The sequence below is a fragment of the Bufo bufo genome, chromosome 2, assembly GCF_905171765.1.
Source record: "Bufo bufo chromosome 2, aBufBuf1.1, whole genome shotgun sequence".
NCBI classification, from domain to species: domain Eukaryota; kingdom Metazoa; phylum Chordata; class Amphibia; order Anura; family Bufonidae; genus Bufo; species Bufo bufo.
In genome coordinates this window covers 287,983,093-288,002,575 of record NC_053390.1, presented here as the reverse complement: position 1 = coordinate 288,002,575, position 19,483 = coordinate 287,983,093, and the positions used below count along the sequence as shown (strand labels likewise).

General features: G+C 46.5%; 1 protein-coding gene across 2 annotated transcripts in view; it reads right to left on the bottom strand.

Moving 5' to 3' along the window:
• NF2 (neurofibromin 2) overlaps positions 1 to 19,269 on the bottom strand; it is a 152,804-nt gene extending 133,535 nt beyond the window's left edge. For both annotated transcript variants that reach the window (XM_040416684.1, XM_040416683.1), the window contains exons 1-5: positions 19,187 to 19,269; positions 7,944 to 8,250; positions 5,258 to 5,383; positions 5,049 to 5,171; positions 4,874 to 4,957 (exon numbers count right to left, since the gene is read on the bottom strand). In XM_040416684.1, the coding sequence (XP_040272618.1) occupies positions 4,874 to 4,957; positions 5,049 to 5,171; positions 5,258 to 5,383; positions 7,944 to 8,057 (447 nt within the window). In that variant the 5' untranslated portion in view covers positions 8,058 to 8,250; positions 19,187 to 19,269. The remainder of the gene's footprint in view (positions 1 to 4,873; positions 4,958 to 5,048; positions 5,172 to 5,257; positions 5,384 to 7,943; positions 8,251 to 19,186) is intronic.
• Between the last annotated feature and the right edge of the window lie 214 nt (positions 19,270 to 19,483).

Sequence of the window (19,483 nt, the reverse complement as noted above, 5' to 3'; positions counted from 1 at the left end):
GTGTCTTCTTTCCAAAATGGTGTTATTTGTGGGGTGTTTGTACTGCCCTGGCATTTGAGGGTCTCCGCAATCATTACATGTATGGCCAGCATTAGGAGTTTCTGCTATTCTCCTTATATTGAGCATACGGGTAATGAGATTTTTTTTTTCCGTTCAGCCTCTGGGCTGAAAGAAAAAAATGAACGGCACAGATTTCTTCATTCGCATCGATCAATGTGGATGAAAAAATCTCTGCCAAAAAAAGAAAAAAGGAGGGGAAAGGCGTCTGCCAGGACATAGGAGCTCCGCCCAACATCCATACCCACTTCAGCTCGTATGCCCTGGCAAACCAGATTTCTCCATTCACATCAATCGATGTGGATGAATAAATCATTGCCGGGATTTTTTTTTTTATATATACAAAGTGTTTTCCAAAGTATTTGAACACCGCCACCTCCTCAGCTCATATGCCTCGGCAAACGTATCTTTTACTGCAGAGGAGAAATCTCGTCTTGCAGCGCCGCATACACCGACTTGCGTGTAATCTGACAGCAGCGCAATGCTTCTGTCCGAATGCACATCAGTGCTGCAGCTGGTCGATCGGTTGGTCCACCTGGAAGGTAAAAAAAACAAAACAAAAAAGAAAAAACCAGGCCGCAAAGCAATAACTTTATTAACTTTAGAACAGAACATATTAACTTTTTTAAACTTTTTTAACTTTTTTACTTACCGGTAATTTTTTTTTTGTACCTTTATAGAACAAACCTCTCCTTCCCCATGGGACAATGTGCAAAGCGCAAATCGCCCAAAGATGTGGCGAAGTACGTTATGCACTTTATCCCAGGTGAAAGGAGAGGTTTGCAGCAGCTGTGAGAGAAAGGGCCCTAATAGCCCTGTGTGCCTGTCCTGGTGAGATGTGATCCCTATGCTAGGTGTACCTGTGTGTGGTACTTCCGGAAACACTCTCCTAAGCATAGGGCAGGGTGGTCCGGACAGTCAGGACAGAAATAGCGGATGTCACGCCTTATTCCACTCCTGCTACAGACACGACATTTTTTTCGGGGTGGCGGTTGGGTTGAGGTACCAGCAACGACACTGGGGAAATGTCGCTCATGTAGACGGCTAACTACACTGGTGGATGGGGCCACGGAACCTCCTGGGTAAAGGAGGTTCTCGATGATCTCTTCCTGGAATTTGAGGAAGGATCCTGTTCTCCCAGCCTTACTGTAGAGAACAAAACTATTGTAGAGCGCCAATTGAATTAAATATACAGACACCTTCTTATACCAGCGTCTGGTTCTGCGGGAAACTAAATAGGGAGCCAACATCTGGTCATTGAAGTCCACCCCTCCCATGAGCAAATTATAGTCGTGGACTGAGAGGGGCTTTTCAATGACACGGGTTGCCCTTTGAATTTGTATTGTCGTGTCTGCGTGAATGGAGGAGAGCATGTAAACGTCACGCTTGTCTCTCCATTTCACCGCGAGCAGTTCTTCGTTACACAAGGCAGCCCTCTCCCCCCTTGCAAGACGGGTGGTTACAAGCCGTTGGGGGAAGCCCACGCGACTAGTTCGCGCGGTGCCACAGGCGCAAATCCGTTCTAGAAACAAATGCCTAAAGAGGGCCACACTTGTGTAAAAATTGTCCACATAAAGATGGTACCCCTTGCCGAATAAGGGTGATACCAAGTCCCAGACTGTCTTCCCACTGCTCCCCAGGTAGTCAGGGCAACCGACCGGCTCCAGGGTCTGATCTTTTCCCTCATAGATCCGAAATTTGTGGGTATAGCCTGTGGCCCTTTCACAGAGCTTATACAATTTGACCCCATACCGGGCACGCTTGCTTGGGATGTATTGTTTGAAGCCAAGGCGCCCGGTAAAATGTATTAGGGACTCGTCTACGCAGATGTTTTGCTCAGGGGTATACAAATCTGCAAATTTCTGGTTGAAATGGTCTATGAGGGGCCGAATTTTGTGGAGCCGGTCAAAAGCTGGGTGGCCTCTGGGACGGGAGGTGGTGTTGTCGCTAAAGTGCAGGAAACGCAGGATGGCCTCAAATCGTGTCCTGGACATAGCAGCAGAGAACATGGGCATGTGATGAATTGGGTGCGTTGACCAATATGACCGCAATTCATGCTTTTTTGTCAGGCCCATGTTGAGGAGAAGGCCCAGAAAAATTTTAAGTTCGGAAACTTGGACTGGTTTCCACCGGAAAGGCTGGGCATAAAAGCTTCCCGGGTTTGCGGTTATAAATTGTGTGGCATATTGGTTGGTCTCTGCCACGACTAAGTCCAAGAGCTCCGCAGTCAAGAACAGCTCAAAAAATCCCAGGGCCGTACTGATCTGAGCCGTCTCAACCCGAACTCCAGACTGGGCGGTGAAAGGGGGAACTACTGGTGCGGCTGAAGTTGGTGACTGCCAATCAGGGTTTGCCAGCACCTCAGGGATTCTAGGGGCTCTACGGGCCTGTCTGTGCGGTGGCTGCGACGTGGTAACTAGTGCACGTGCCACCGTACCAGCTTCAACTGCCCTTCTGGTGCTCGCTACTTCACCATGTTGTACGGCAGTGCTGGTACTAGGTCCAGGAAGGGCTGCGCTGCTGGTGTATGCCTCACCACGTGATCCGGCAGCGACAGCCCCACTCTGCTGCTCTTGAAGCAGATCCTGCATAACCTGTGGTCTAGCGACACGGGGCCGGGTACGCCTGGTGCTGCCAGGGACCTCAACCTCCTCGTCCGAACTTTGGGTCAGAGAGCCACTGCTTTCTACAGGTTCATATTCTGACCCGCTAGATTCGTCAGATGAGGGTTCCCACTCCTCATCCGACTGGGTCAGAATCCTGTAGGCCTCTTCAGAAGAATACCCCCTGTTTGACATTTGGACTACTAAATTTAGGGGTATTCCCTGAGACTACCCAAGAAAAAAAGCAAGCCTGTCTTACAAAGGGGAGGCTAGCGAAGTACCGGAGGCCGCTGCGGTTGATAAAAAATATCAAAACTGATTTTTTTATCGCCGCAGAGCGTGTAAAGTGAATGTGCAGTGATCAAAAAATAATAATTTTTTGTCACTGCGGTGGGGCGGGCGTGGGTGAACGCACGTGTGGGCGACCGATCAGGCCTGATCGGGCAAACACTGCGTTTTGGGTGGAGGGCGAACTAAAGTGACACTAATACTATTATAGATCTGACCGTGATCAGTTTTGATCACTTACAGATACTATAAAAGTACAAATGCTGATTAGCGATACGCTAAACAGCGAATAAAAGTGACTGCGGTGGGGTGGGCGCTAACTGACGCTAACTACCTAACCAAGGGGCCTAAACTATCCCTAAAACCTAACAGCCAATACTAGTGAAAAAAAAAAGTGTCAGTTTACACTGATCACTTTTTGTCTTTCACTAAGTGATTGACAGGGGGCGATCAAGGGGTTAATTTGGATGATGGGGGTGATGGATGGTGATCAGGGGCTAAGGGCAGTGTTTGGTGTGTACTCACAGTGATGTCTGCTTCTCTGCTGGATCCAACCGACGAAAAGGACCAGCAGAGGAGCAGAGAAGCCATATAACAGATCATATTTACTAATATGATCTGTTATCTGGCTTGTGATTCGATTTTTTAAAAATCAGCAACCTGCCAGCGACGATCATTGGCTGGCAAGTTCCTGATGCAATAGTCCTTTAACTTTTGCCGGCCCGCGATGCGCATGCGCGGGCCGGCTGTGACCGAAATCTCGCGTCTCGCGAGAGGACGCGCCGGCGCGATCAGGAGGAATTAAACAACCACCTCCAGGACGCGTCTGTGCGTACAGCGGTCCGGAGGTGGTTAAAGGGGTTATCCAAGAGTATAAAAAGCTCCCCCATATGCCGAGCCGGTGTCGGGGGGAGCAGCCAATGGCAGGGGATGATGGGGACGAGCCTACCCCTAGCATTGTGGGTGACGCTAGGAAGGCTGGTCCCCGCCTGCCATTGACTGGTCCCCTCCGACACCAGATGTTTTCATCTGCGCACGGGGAGAAACTGCAGTGGAGGTGATGGGACCAGGAGCGGCGCAGGGAACCAGGTAAGTATATTCATTGTGAGGGGCCGGCATATGTTGGAGCTTTTTATACTCTTGGATAACCCCTTTAACCCATCCCTTCCTCCTTCATCATGCAGTACTCATCTGCTTTGATTGACAGTTCAGGCAGGGGGCACTCTGATGACGTCAATGTGCAGGTTGTCTTAACATGCGTGCTTCTGATGATGCTATATGAAGTACACTTAGCAGCATCAGCCAAACTGGTCTGCAGCTCTATAGTACAACTCCAGGGTAGCTGCCTCTATAGAGCTGCAGAGGCGAATGGACAGGAAGCTGCTCTGCATGCACACTCCAGCGATCCCGGCCATCAGACATAGAAAATGGTAAAGGGGTTGTTCACACCAGGTGGCCTTTTGGGCAACCACCTCCCCCAACGTATCCAAACCTTAGTTACCTGATCCCCATCATACGTCAAGTGACACAGTGACATGACGCATGGGGACATATCACAGCTTCAGCCAGTCATTGGCTGCAGCGGTCACATGACCTGCACTAAACCAGATGCAGGCGTGGGGAGTCCTAAGAGCTGCAGTGGAGCCGGGGGAGCAATGTAGCCTGAACCTAGCTGCAAGGATCATGATTTCCTCCACAGGTCTGGTCATGCTGAGGGGTTTGCTCCTATATCATGGTGATATGGCTATAAGCTTCGACAAAGAAGAACTACAAACAACAAGAGTGGAGAGGAAACAGAAGGACAATGGGCGCTTGAGAAAAGTGATTACTTGGGGAACATTCATATTTTTACATTAGGTATTACAGGAAACAGAACTGACCAGATGGAAATACCCCAGAATGTGCAAGCTGAAGGGAAAGCTCACCTTTGCTTGAACAGCATATGACGCTAGTAGCACAGAAGCTTCTGGTGGGCAGTATATTTTCTCTTCCAGTATCTGCTTTTTAACCTGTTCAAAACACATGAGAGAGTAGAAGACTGAGAACTGCGAACATACAGAAAAAATTGTACAATTATAAATGTATCAATAAGATGCGTACCTGAAGGAAGAAGAGGTGCTGTGTAATATCCTGTACAAGTTCTTCCTCAACATTTTCTGGGTAAAATTTGGCTAAGAAATGGAAGGTGACCGGTTCTTCTTTTGGGACATCATGGTCCAATACCTTTAAGACAAAAAATGTACCTAAAAAATATGCAGGAACATAAACTAATCACTATGACCATATAAACAGTGTTGTTTTCAGGTTACCTTTTTGTCCATTTTCAACCATGCTATGGTGTCCTTAACGGTGTACTGAAGCCCAAAGAACCAGGTTTCACGAAGCCCTAAGGTACGACATACCAGGTCAAAAAGGTCTTTCCCTTTCCACTTTACCTAAAGGATAACAAATGCACATGAACATATTATTGCTAGCAATTTTCTAGGGAATTCCATTTCACTTTCGAATCATTCAATTTGGTGGGTGCTACTCTCACTGCCAATTATACTTGATGGCACTTAAACCATAATCTTTATTATAAAAAATTGGCCAAGGACAGTTAATGGGTACCAAAATAAGGATGGGGGCAGGGATTGCATCCAAAAACACATCCATGTTTGTAGCAGAAAAGGCTTGCAAAAAGCTGCTTGCATCAATTTCCCTGCGTGAGTGTTACAAGCCCTTTTCTGACAGAATGTTACAGGATATCTGTCAGCAGATCTGTACCTATGACACTGGCTGACCTGTTATATGTGTGCTTTGCAGCTGAAGGCATCTGTGTTGGTCCCATGATCATATGTGCATGCAATGCTGAGAAAAATTATGTTTTAATATATGCAAATTAGCTTCTAGGAGCAACGGGGACGTTGCTGTTACACCTAGAGGCTCAGCTCTCTCTGCAACTGCTGTGCCCTCTGCACTTTGACAGGGCCAGGTGTGATGACGTTTACACTGCCTGGTCCTGTCAATCAGGTACAAATCTGCCGACAGATGACCTTTAATGTAGTGCTAGGAAATCAGAGTTATTAAAACTAGAATAAATGAAAGTGAAGGAGTTACCCACATGTGTATGAAAGGGTTAAATTAGTGGTTCTTCCACTTTAAAGGGGTTTTCCAGGATTTTAACATTGATGATCTATCCTCAGGACAGGTCATCAATATCAAATATCTCGGAGAACCCCGTTTATCAATAGGTGTCTCAAAAAATTAAATTCGTCCTGCAAAAAACAAGAACCTAGGGTGAATTCACATGACTGTATTTTGAGGTCCACAAAACACGGACACACAAAGTAAGGCCTCTTTCACACGACCGTATGGCTTTTTCAGTGTTTTGCGGACCGTTTTAAACGGATCCGTTGTTCCGTTTTTTGTTTCCGTTGTGTTTCCGTATGGCATATACAGTATACAGTAATTTCATAGAAAAAATTGGGCTGGGCATAACATTTTCAATAGATGGCTCCGCAAAAAACTGAACGGATACGGAAGACATACGGATGCATTTCCGTATGTGTGCCTTTTTTTGCGGACCCATTGACTTGAATGGAGCCACGGAACGTGATTTGCGGGCAATAATAGGACATGTTCCATCTTTTAACGGAACGGAAAAACGGAAATACGGAAACGGAATGCATACGGAGTAAATTCCGTTTTTTTTGCGGAACCATTGAAATTAATGGTTCCGTATACGAAACGCAAAAAACGGCCCGCAAAACGAAAAAAAAAACGGTCGTGTGAAAGAGGCCTAGTGTCCATTCACACGTCCGTTGTTTCTTTCCTGATCTGTTCCGTTTTTTGCGGAACAGATCTGGACCAGTTCTGTACCCATTCATTTTCAATGGGTCCTGAAAAAAAATCGGACAGCTCAATGTCTGAATTTTTTTTAGGACCCATTGAAAATGAATGGGTACAGATCTGGTCCAGATCTGTTCCGCAAAAAACGGAACAGATCAGGAAAGAAACAACGGACGTGTGAATGGACCCTAAGGATGATGTCCGAGTGATGTCCATGATGCATCTGTTTTTTTGCAGACCCATTGACTTCCATGGGTCCGTGAACCGTATTTTACGGCCAAGTATAAGACAACTTTTACAAAACATACAGATGAGGAAAGCACATGGATCATCCATGTGCTTATTGCATCCATATGTCTGTTCCGCAAAAAGATAGAACATGTCATACATGGCTGGAAAATCCAGTTCACAGACCCATTAAAGTCAATGGGGCTGGGCCGCAAAAAAAAACAAAAAAACAGAAGCAACACAGACGTCAACCGTATTATGTGGACTGCAATATATATACGGTCATGTAAATGTACCCTTATTTATATGGATACATTAAAAAAAAAATGCGCTGGCTGATGGGCCAGCTTAAAGGTTATTTTACACAGGACGATTCTTCAGGCAATTATCGTGAACAAACCAAATATTCTCATTAAATGCTTGAACATTGGTGGAGGTGAAGCTGCATTCACATGCAGCAATCATCTCCTCTGCATGGGACAAGTGATCACTTGTCCCATATATTCAGTTGTTTCTGATTATCGATCCATGTAATGGAACTTAAGACCGAGACTACCACTAGACTTTGTCACGATACGAAAAAAATTGTTGTGAAATCGCTGTCCATATGGAAAGCATTAAATAAGCTTGAAAGCCGCAGCTAGATCGCCGCAGTCAAGAGAGTAGCTGGACCGATTTAATCTGCTGCGATTTCACTGGCAAGAAAAATTTGTTGGAATTACCCTGAAACCCAAAACTTAGTGATAAAAAAAAAAAAATCACTAGCTACTTACGGTCTGTAGTGATTTCATGGGATAGGTCATCAATGTCTAGAGCCCAAAAACCCGTTGAACTGTAGCAGGAAAATCTATTTTTTACCTGAGTTTCCCTGTGTTCCTGAAGATGATAACTTTTTATTGACTATATGATGCGGTTTATGAGCCAGCTTGCCCTTACCTCACAGTTGAATTCCATTTCCGCATCCATTGTAAGGATTCTGACTGTGAATGTTTTAGGCTGTTTCCGCTTCAGAGAGCTGAAGCTCATTCTCGAAGCAATAGCCCCAGCCATGTGAAATCTCCTTCCTAAGTTCTTATTTAAATGAAACAACCCAAAAAGAAGTTTCTTCAGTTATCTTATGGAACAAACAGTTTCTTCATCCATGCTTCTGATTGTTGCAGCAATGCTGGAATATTCTGCTCTTCTTCATGTCAGTAGTCTGCTCTATAAAACATGGCAGCTGAGCAGGAGATCTCAAAATATTCTGGAAAAGAAAAAAAAAAAAGGGGGGAGTAAGAAAATAAATTGGAATGGTTCTTGAAATTCTGTGTAAATCATTCAGTATCATGTTTTCCATAATATCACTATAGATATTTATAGTTAAGGTACCAATATGACCGTAATAAAGCAGCTAAGTGGTGGTCATGGATGCTGCACCACAAAGCCTTAAAGGGCTTGTCTCATCTTAGACACTCACTAGGATATGCCACCATTGTCAGATAGGTGCGGGTCCCAGGGTCAGCGGAGAGTAGCTGCGCATGCCTGATCACCCTCCATTAATTTCTATGGGACTGCCAAAAATACTTGAGTGATGGCTCTGCTATCTCTAGAACTCCCATAGAAATGGAGTGGCTGCACGTATGGCTAACTGGCCGCTCCATTCATTTTGGGGGGCTCCACAGGGTGCAGGGTCCTTGTTCTCGTGATCTGGCATCCCCACAGAAGTAGGACCACCACCAACCTAATAGTTATCCTCTATCCTGTGGATAGCGGATAACTTAACACCACTGGAATATTCTTTTAGGGGAGTGTGTCAGGGCTGGGGTTCCTATCCCTATGAAACTCCCGAATAACATTTGCAGCCGCAGGTATTAAAGACCGTTTAGAAGTACAGTGATCTGGTGACAGGATCGGGCACTCTCATAGTAGTAATTCACTGGAAGCATCCTGCTCTCTATGCTAAGTTCTATCTACATGCACTATATTGGGACAATTACACATTCCAGCTACTTGACCTTTCATCACAACCCATTCTAAATCCACATGCATTAATAGCTAAAGCAGCTTCCTCTCTTCTACAACATTTTGGAGTGTGCCTGTGGGAATTTTTGCCCATTCATCCAGAAGAACATTTGTGAGGTCAGACACTGATGTTGGATGAGAGGTCCTGGCTCACAATCTCCGGTTCTAGTTCATCCCAGTGAGATCAGGACTGTGCGGCCAGACAGGTTCTTCCATATTAAACTCCCCCGACCACTGGGGCACAGTCATGCTGGAACAGAAAAGGCCTTCCCCAAACTGTTCCCACAAAGTTGGGAGCATAAAAGTGTCCAAATGTCTTGGTATGTTAAATTTTAAGGTTTCATTTCATTGGAACTTTCTTTTACTTTCACTGGGGGGGGGGGGGGGGGGGGGGGTCTAAACACATTGACGGGACTGACAGCGCTAGACAGCAGGGGGGAAGAAGGCGATGTGTTTAGACATCAGTAGACATTGCATAGTGGTGCTTGTACTGAAAAAGCCCACCTCCTGGTCCTTGAAATTGCCTGCCAGCAATGGAATAAAAGTACGATTTTATCAACAACCGTGGCACCGACAGTGAGGAGGAAGGTATTATGTTAAACTGCAGGATCATCTCTACCAGGCTATGTACCTGGTTTAACAGGGTTGATCCTGGTGACAGATCCGCTTCAATATTGATGACCTATCGTCACGACAGGTCATCAGTATCGGATCTGTAGGGGTCTAACACTCGACACCGATCCCAATCAGTGGCTTGAAGAGGAGGCAGTGCTCCATGTGAGCAATGCTTCCTGATCTTTACACTGCACTTTGTCTCGGAAGGCTACTTTCACATTAGCGCTTTTTTGCGGATCCGTCATGGATCTGGAAAAACGCTTCCCTTACAATAATACCACCGCATGCATCCGTCATGAACGGATCCAGTTGTATTATGTCTTCTATAGCCATGATGGATCCGTCATGAACACCACTGAAAGTCAATAGGGGACGGATCTGTTTTCTATTGACTAAGGGCTCTTTCACACTTGCGCTTTTGTTTTCCGGCATAGAGCGGCACCTCCTTGTCTCACAGCTGATCGGCAAGGGTGCCGTGTGTCGGCCCCCAACGATTAAATATTGATGGCCTACTCTGACAATGGTCATCAATATTAACGGCTGGACAACCTCTTTAATCCCTTCCTGACACCCGCGTACACGTACGGCGCAGTGGGAAGTAACTTTCCAACAGCCGGCGTGCAGGTACGGCACCCCGATTAGGCAGGAGCAGTGCCCACTCAATCAGCCACAGGGGCCTGGCTGTTACTTACAGTATATGCTGGTACTGGTGAATAGACAGATGCCGAAGCATTAACCCTTTGTATGCCTCAGTCAACGCTGACTGCAGCATGCACTAATTTTGCAGAGGGAGAGGGCTCCCTCTCGGACCCAGTCAGGTCCCCGTAATGGGGACCTGATGGCGGGAAGGCTGACTGATGCCTTACACAGGCATTGGGGCTTGCCTTCTACGGAAGCCTGTGATACACAGCCTCCTGGCTGGTCTCATAGCTACACTGGACAGCTAATGCATTACAATACACTATGTGTTGTAATGCACTGTAGAGGAGATCAGACCCCCAAATTTTAATGTCCCACAGTGGGACAAAAAGAAAAAGTGTAAAAAAAAGTTAAGAAAGTGTTTTTTTTAAATAATTCATGAAAAAAAAAAAAGCTCCCCTTTCCCTCATCGAGCCATATACAATTATAGACAAATTAGGTATCGTTGCGTTAGCAATGACCAGCTCTATAAAAATATCACATGATTTACCATGTCAGATGAACACCATAAAAAATAAATACGCAGCCAAAATAGCAATTTTTTTGGTCACTTTGCCTTACAAAAAGTGTAGTAGCGAGCGATCAAAAAGTACTATGTGCCCCACAAAGTTACCACCTTATCGCGCCAAAAAATTAGCCACTACACAAGACGATTGACGAAAAAAAAAATAATAATGGCTCTCAGAAAATAGCATGGCAGAAAATGTAAGATTGCAAACAAAAATGTAAATAGACATAATTGGTATTGCTGCATCTGTAATGACCTGCTCTATAACATTTCTAACGGTCTACCCCTTCAGGTGAATGCTGTAAAAAATAAATAAAAAAACCTTGCCTTAGAAAAAGCATAATACTGAGCAATCAAAAAGTACTATGTACCCCAAAATGGTACAAATGAAAATGCTACTGGAATGCCCGACGGCTCCATTAACTACAATGGGGTCCAGTGGAGATCCAGCCACAACCTGGCAAATATGCCTAGAAATCGGTCAGACAGAAAGCGTTGCTTGCAGCATTCTACACCGGCACAGCCTGCTGGAAGGCTGTAGCGCACTTGTGAAAGTAGCCCTACTCCAGCAGCACAAAAATGCTCCCCAAAACGGCCAAGGAATGACGAAAAACAATACATGAGTTATGTTAAGTTCCAAGATGCTGTCTCCAGTGCAGGCCACTGGCCTAAGTCGCTGCACCATTTGTATGCTTTCTCATATAGTAGCCTGTGTCCTATGAGGATGAACAGCAGGGCAGAGAGCCATGAGCTTCCATACCCCGCTGTAGTATTCAACCTTATCACCATCCTGACAGCAACAATACAATTTAATTTGGGAGGGCACCTGTGGCCGCCAGCCATGTACATGGATGCTCCGAGCGTTAATTAAAGCTCAGAGCATCAGATCATTATGTACTGCAAGGAGGGCTTGGGTGGCCCCATGAGCATGAGCCCACCGGGAAATTTCCCTGTAGGGTCTATGGCCAGTCCTTCTCTGCCTGTTCACATGCATTGTACAGCGCTGTCAGTGATGTTTGTGTGGACTGTAAAGCCACAAAATCTGCAACCCCGAAGCTGCATTCATTTACTTACATTTGCTTCATTAAAACTATTCTGAGTCCCAAGTTTTATTCTTTGTGGTCAAGTCGAGAAAATGAAGATTACTTACGGGTAATTGGATTTTCCTGAACCCACGACAGCACCACGAGAGAGGATGGATCCGCCCCCAAAGACAGGAAACCTGAGGTACAAAAAGGCAGAGACTCCTCTCTGCCTCCGGTATGACGTTTCCAAGGATTTGAGGAACTCCGCCGCGTAAGTTGTAGTTTTCTATATATTTATTAATTTTTAACACCTGTGAATAAACCACTAACACCCAAAAAAAGAGGGAAGGGAAAAATAAAAGGTACTGTCGTGGGTTCAGGAAAATCGAATTAAGTAATCTTCATTTTACCCCTCACCCACGACAGCACCACGAGAGAGAAAGAGCCAAGGAAACTTAGGGTGGGATAACCGCAGAAAGCACCTTGGATCCAAAAGACAAATCAGATGGAGAATTTAACTGCAACCGATAGTGATTAAAGAAAGTAGGAGAAGACCAGACCGCTGCTCTACAGATATCTTCAATAGAAACTGCCGCTTTCTCAGCCCAAGATGTAGAGATAGCCCTGGTAGAGTGTGCATGGAGATTTTCCGGAGGCTCCTTCCCCGAAGAGGAGTATGCCAGGGATATAGCAGAAGTAATCTATCACGCCACAGTCTTTTTGGAAGCTTGATGTCCTTTATTTCTCCCCTGAAAAAGAACAAACAACGAGGAGGACCTCCTCCAATCTTTAGTCTCACTTAAATACTGAATGAGACATCTTCCTTTTCTGAAGATGGATTATCATAAAAGGAGGGAAGAATAATCTCCTGGGATTTATGAAATTTAGTGGCCACTTTTGGAATGAATGCAGGCTCAGGTTTAATAATGACTATCATGTAGAATGGAAGTGTAAGGTTGATTGATGGAGATCGCCTGAAGCTCACTAATTCTACGGGCAGATGTTAAGGCCACCAACAGACCTAATTTAAGCGACAAGATTTTTATAGGGATCTGATGAATGGGCTCAAAAGGAGGAAACTGTTAGAGCCTGCACGACTAGATTTAAATCCCAAGGGGCTACCTGTCCACCTGAGGATGGAATACCGGACCCTGAAAGAGAAGGCCGCGAGTTGCTGGGATTACCCAAGGATCTGAAATCGACAATCTTCACAGCCACGTGAACCATGGCCTTCTTGGCCAAAATGGGGCGATTAATATTATTCTCGACTGATCCTCCCTGACCTTCTTTAGTACTCGAGGAATTGGAGGAAAGACGCAGGCCAGATGAAAATCCCACCTTTGGAGAAAGGCATCCCAGCCTACAGGGGGATCTCTCCGAAGACAGGTAAAAAAAAATAAAAAATCCCACTTTCCTGTTCTGTACTGTGGCAAAAAGTTCTATACAGGGAAGACCGCAGATGTCTACTATCGGATTGAATATCCCCGGATCCAGACACCATTCCCCCTGGGAAATTAGATGACGGCTCAAAAAGTCTGCTTGAATATTTTCTTTCCCCTTGATGTGGACTGCTGAAATTGACCTGCATTTCTGTTCTACTATCTGGAAAATGGAACTGAGTATTAGCATCAAATCCTGACTCTTGGTCCACCCCCTGCTTGTTTATGTACAACACTACCGTTGTATTGTCTGACATTATCCTCAAATCTTTGTCTATACACAATGGCAGGGCTCCTAGAATCGCATATTTCACCGCCATTAATTCTTTCATATTGGAAGAAGGTCTTTTTAGAGTTTCCTCCCAACACCCCTGCAAGGAACAATTCTGAATGTGGGCTCCCCAGCACCAGGGACTTGCGTCTGTTGTTAAACAAACCAAATCCTTCTTTAACCACGGAAGTCCCTGGTTTAGATCGTCTGCTTCCAACCACCATCTCAGGTTGAGCAAGGTCTGGGTAGAGATCTTTATTTTCATTTCTAGGAGTTTGTTTCCCCTTCTGCCAGGCATCTAGAATCTCCCACTGAAGATCTATTGAGTGAAACTGGGCCCATGTGACCGCTGGGATGCAGGAAGTTGAACTCCCCAGGATCGACATATCTTTTCTTAACGTAATTTGTGGATGATCTATTAAATTCCGTATTTTTCGCATTATGTTGACTATCTTCTCTTCAGGCAAAAAACTATTCTGGTCTCTGGAGTCCAAGATTAGCCCTAGGAACTGCTGGCATTGAAGAGGTTCTGTCTGATTTTCTTTCGTTCAAGATCCATCCCAATTTTTTCAGGATCTGAATTACCTCTTGAACTGCTATTCTGCAGGCCATCTCCGTTCCTGCGACAATTAGAAAATCGTTGAGATAGGGAATGAACAAAATATCCTTCTCCCAAATATGTGCTGACATCTCCGCCAGCACCTAGGTGAATACTCTTGGAGGCATCGCTAGACCAAAAAGAAGGGCTTGGAACTGCCAGTGATTCATTACCCCTCCTATCTCTATCCTTAGGTATTTCTGGTGCTCCTGATGGATTGGAACATGAAGGTAAGCATCCTTCTAGTCTAGCACGGTCATGAAACATCCTGGAAATAATAAAAGTTTATTGTCGACCTGATAGTTTCCATTCTGAACTTTTTCTGCAAAAGGAAACGATTTAGTCTCTTCAAATTTATTATGGTTCTGAAAGAACCATTTGTTTTATTTACTAAGAAAAGAGGAGAATAAAACCCCTCTCCTTCTTGACCCTCTGGTACTGGTGCCAAAACTTCCTTTCCTATTAAGCACAGAACTTCTGATACTATATCCTTCCTTCCTTTTGTGTTGATCTTGTAATTACGAATCTTGAAGGGGGAGTTGAACGAAATTCCATTTTTAATCCCTGACTCAAAGTGTCCAGAATCCAAGGACTGCTGGAAATTTTGGTCCATGCAGGAAGAAACTTTCAGTCTTCCTTCTACATGGTCCCTGGCATCATTGCTGACCCATTTTCTTCTCTCCTCTAACCTGCTTGTTTAAGAAGAAACCTCTTCCTCCTTCCCTTCGGGATCTAGCTTTGAAAGATCTGTCTTTATTTACTTCTCTATTGGTCCGAAAGGAGCGAAAAGGGCGACTTGACCTTTCTCTAGAAGAAAAAAACACTTTGTGCTGGAAACTTTTTCTGTCTGCTGCTTTTTCCAGCAACTCATCCAGTGCTGACCCAAATAAATATTCCCCTTCACAGGGTATTGCACATAACCTTTTCTTTGACTGGAGATCGCCACTCCAATTTTTTAACCATAATGCTCTGCGCGCAGAATTTGTTAATCCGGCCGCGCGAGCAGATAATCTTACAGCATCCGCAGAAGCGTCTGCCAAAAAAATCCACAGCTTTTTTAATAGTCGGAAGACTGGCCAGTATATCCTCTATAGGACTTTTGTTTTTTAGCTGTTCTTCCAAATCAGACAACCATATTATAAGAGATCTCGCGGTGCATGTTGAGGCAATAGATGGCCTGAAGGCTGAAGCAGAGGCTTCCCAAACTCCTTTTAAGAATCCCTCTGGGAGGAGGCTTACCGGGCTGAGGGCAGAGGCTGAAGGATCCACGGGTTTTCTGGCGGTGTCCATATCTCCAGGGCTTTGCATCGTCCTCGTAGCACGAGGACGCTGTGTTTGAGGAAATCTTTTTAAAATCAGCTCCGCCTTCTCGCGAGATTCTCTTGCCCAAGGAGAATCTCACCCGCTGACGTCACACGCCGGACGTCGGATCCCGCGATAGTTCTGGCAACTACCGCACACGCGCCCGGGGACGCCTGCAACCAGGACTTACTCCAAGGAACAGGAAGGGAGGCAATGCGTCCCCGCGGGCCCGTTCCCTGCTCCAGCCCTCCCACATGAAGTGGGGAGAACCCCAGGATCGAGGTGAGGCTGGGCGGAAGAAAAGTTACTCCTGCTACAGGAGAGGCTTCCACGTCTTCCGTCGGACAGGAAACAACAACTGACTAGGTAAAGGGGAGGAGGTTCTTAAATCTTCTGCTTCTACGTCGTTGTTTCCTGTCCGAGGCGGGGACACTCCTCCAATAAGTGCCGTTGTGGAGGCGTTAGGGAAAAGGGGTATTTCCTTTTTAGATTCTTTGAAATAAATACTCTTTTGTTCGGTTTACGCCATTCCTCCTTAATTAAAGCCGGCACATTTTTATGAACTGGAAAGGATTTGACCTGTCTTGTTTGTAGTCCCCCAAACATAATATCCTGCACCGACTTTGACTCTGACATCCTCTATCCCCATTGTGGCTTTTATCGCCTTTAAAAGTTTATCAATATCTTCAACGGGAAAAAAAAGCTCTTTTAATTTCATTCTCTTCGGAGTCAGAAGAAAGAGATGAAGCCCCCGAATCCAAAGATTGAATATCCTTAACCTCTTCTTCCTTATTTTTGGTTCTTTTGAAGTATCAGCTTTTTTAGAGGACAAAGATGCATTTATTTCTGCTCTAACAAAATGTTGTAGACAGTTATAAAAGGATGGCGACTATTCTGCAAACGTCATATCAATACACTGTTGACATAATCTTTTCCCATTGTCAGACGCCAGGGGACATCTACACAAGGCACATTCCTTATGGTGTCTTTTAGATACAGCCTTCTTAGGTTTATCCTGCAACAACACATATATAAATCCACATCAAGAAGATGGACATGAATACATGGCTTAAGAAGCCTCTCACCACTCCTAGGTACAGAGGCCGGGATGGACACTGGTTCTTCTGCTGTGTCCTTTCTTCCTCCATCGTGCCACCACGTTCACTAGACCACTCTATGTCCTGTCCTCTGCATCCCCACACGAGCGAATAATGCCGGCAGCTCACTTCTGAGATCAAGTGCATTTAAAAACACTCTGAGCCTCACTCTCAACCCAGAAACGGTGATCACGTGAGCGGAGCCGAGGCAGACCCCCCCCCCAAGCCGGCATCTTCTGATTCCAGCCGCATGTGCGATGCTTACTGGTGCTCGTTATCGAACCGAAGCATCATGCCCCAAGTGCTCAGGAGAGCTTTGCCATCTCGCCTCTGTAAGCCCCACCGCGCACACTGTGCCACATCAGAACGGGGACCTCAGGTAAACAGGGCAGCCCAGGGAGAGGAGGACGAACCACAGGCTTCCCCCTCAAAGACAAGAAACCATACTGGAGGCAGAGAGGAGTCTCCGCCTTTTTGTACCTCAGGTTACTTGTCTTTGGGGGCGGATCCATCCTCTCTCGTGGTGCTGTCGTGGATGAGGGGTAAAAATGGCTACGCATAATTTCCTTCTGGTAATGCACCGCACTGAGCGCAGTCTCCTGCGATCCTATAGTATGGCCCTTCTCCCTATGAGGATCCTATTACTGGAGCTTTACAGCAGACGCTCCCATATGGTCCCTGGGAGCCTAGGACACATAGCTTACACTCTGCCCCTCCTTAGGGCTCATTCACACGGCCATAGGTGGGCCGTTCCGTGCATTGGGGACCGCAATTTGCAGTCCCCAATGCACGGGCAACCTCCATACGGCCACCGGGATGAAACCAGACCCATTCAACTTGAATGGGTCTGCATTCGTCCGTTTCGCAAAAAGATAGAACAAGTTTTATCTTTTTGCGGAACGGAAGTACGGAACAGAATCCCAGAAAGCTCTCCGCAGTGCTTCCGTAGTTTTCCGTTCCGCATCTCCAGACCCATTGAAATGAAGGAGTCCGCATCCGTGATGCAGAATGCACACGGAACGGTGCCCATGTATTGCAGATCCACAAATGCTGGCTGCAATAAGTCAGCGCGCAGGCCACGTTCGTATGAACGAGCCCTTATTGTATGAGCAGCCAGCATTATCAGGAAAAAAGTTCACAATAAAAATATCATGAAGTGTGCCGCCTGCGCAGTTACATCAAGCATGAAATACCATGAAGCATATTTATGGATGCGTGTTTTCATTCCTTGTACAAGGTTATAAAGTGAGCAGTTTAAAGGTTCCGGGCACCACTTTATTCAAAATGATAAAGTTACTTTTTTAGTTAATTTCTCTGCATTATATATTAAACACAATTTTTTTTTCAGGCCAAACACTAAATCAAGTGCTTCTTACAGCTGCTAACACTTAAAAGTCAAAACGCAGACCAGAGACCCTCTCTCCCCCCAGCAACAACCCAGACCACTATCACTCTCTACCGCAATCCACAACGCAGACCACCGCCTCTCTCTCTCTCTACCGCCAGCCACAACGCAGACCACCGCCACTCTCTCTCTCTCTACTGCCAGCCACAACGCAGACCACCGCCACTCTCTCTCTCTCTCTCTCTCTCTCTACTGCCAGCCACAACGCAGACCACCGCCACTCTCTCTCTCTCTACTGCCAGCCACAACGCAGACCACCGCCACTCTCTCTCTCTCTCTCTCTCTCTACTGCCAGCCACAACGCAGACCACCGCCACTCTCTCTCTCTACTGCCAGCCACAACGCAGACCACCGCCACTCTCTCTCTCTCTACTGCCAGCCACAACGCAGACCACCGCCACTCTCTCTCTCTACTGCCAGCCACAACGCAGACCACCGCCACTCTCTCTCTCTACTGCCAGCCACAACGCAGACCACCGCCACTCTCTCTCTACTGCCAGCCACAACGCAGACCACCGCCACTCTCTCTCTCTACTGCCAGCCACAACGCAGACCACCGCCACTCTCTCTCTACTGCCAGCCACAACGCAGACCACCGCCACTCCCTCTCTACTGCCAGCCACAACGCAGACCACCGCCACTCTCTCTCTACTGCCAGCCACAACGCAGACCACCGCCACTCTCTCTCTACTGCCAGCCACAACGCAGACCACCGCCACTCTCTCTCTACTGCCAGCCACAACGCAGACCACCGCCACTCTCTCTCTACTGCCAGCCACAACGCAGGCCACCAGTGTCGCAATTCCAACCAAGACCAATGAACACCACTCATGTCCTGGCCTTCCCAAACAACAAGGAGGGGTTCCCTTCCCCCTCAAAGCCATGTACTACAGGACCCCCTGCCACATGGACACCACTGGCCCTTCAGGATACATACCAACTCTCCTCACTAAGGTACCAGCCACACTCACAGGGGGCAGCCCTCCTGAAACCACACAGACCACTGTCGCCTACGAAGCAGTAAGGTGGTCATCCCTTCCTTCCTCAGTACAGTCCGGTCACAGGGACCAGCACAGCACCTCCCCAACTCTACAATGAATTGCGAGCCCTCCACAGTACAGCACTGCCCACAAACAACTACCGGGCCACGGGCACGACAGCCGTGAGAGACGCGCGGACTCCCACACACAACGCCGTACACAGAACTTATTACACTTACATTCGTTCCGTAACGGTGTTTACCGGAAGCTGCGACAATATACAAGCAGCGTACAGCTCTGCCCAGCTGCCCGGAGCCCCGCCCATCAAACGTTACCAGCCAATCACACTTTGAAACATACGCCAATAGCTAAAGAGCTCTCATCTGCATTGCTCTTGCGCTAGAAGTGCTGTGATTGGCCCCCGGGAGTGGCGCTCATATACTGTATGTGCGCTGATGAGTAGTGTGAACTGGGTGGAAGGACGGCGCGTTAGAATGCTGCGTCTTGTCATCCAAATCTCCTCAGAGCTGGTGAAA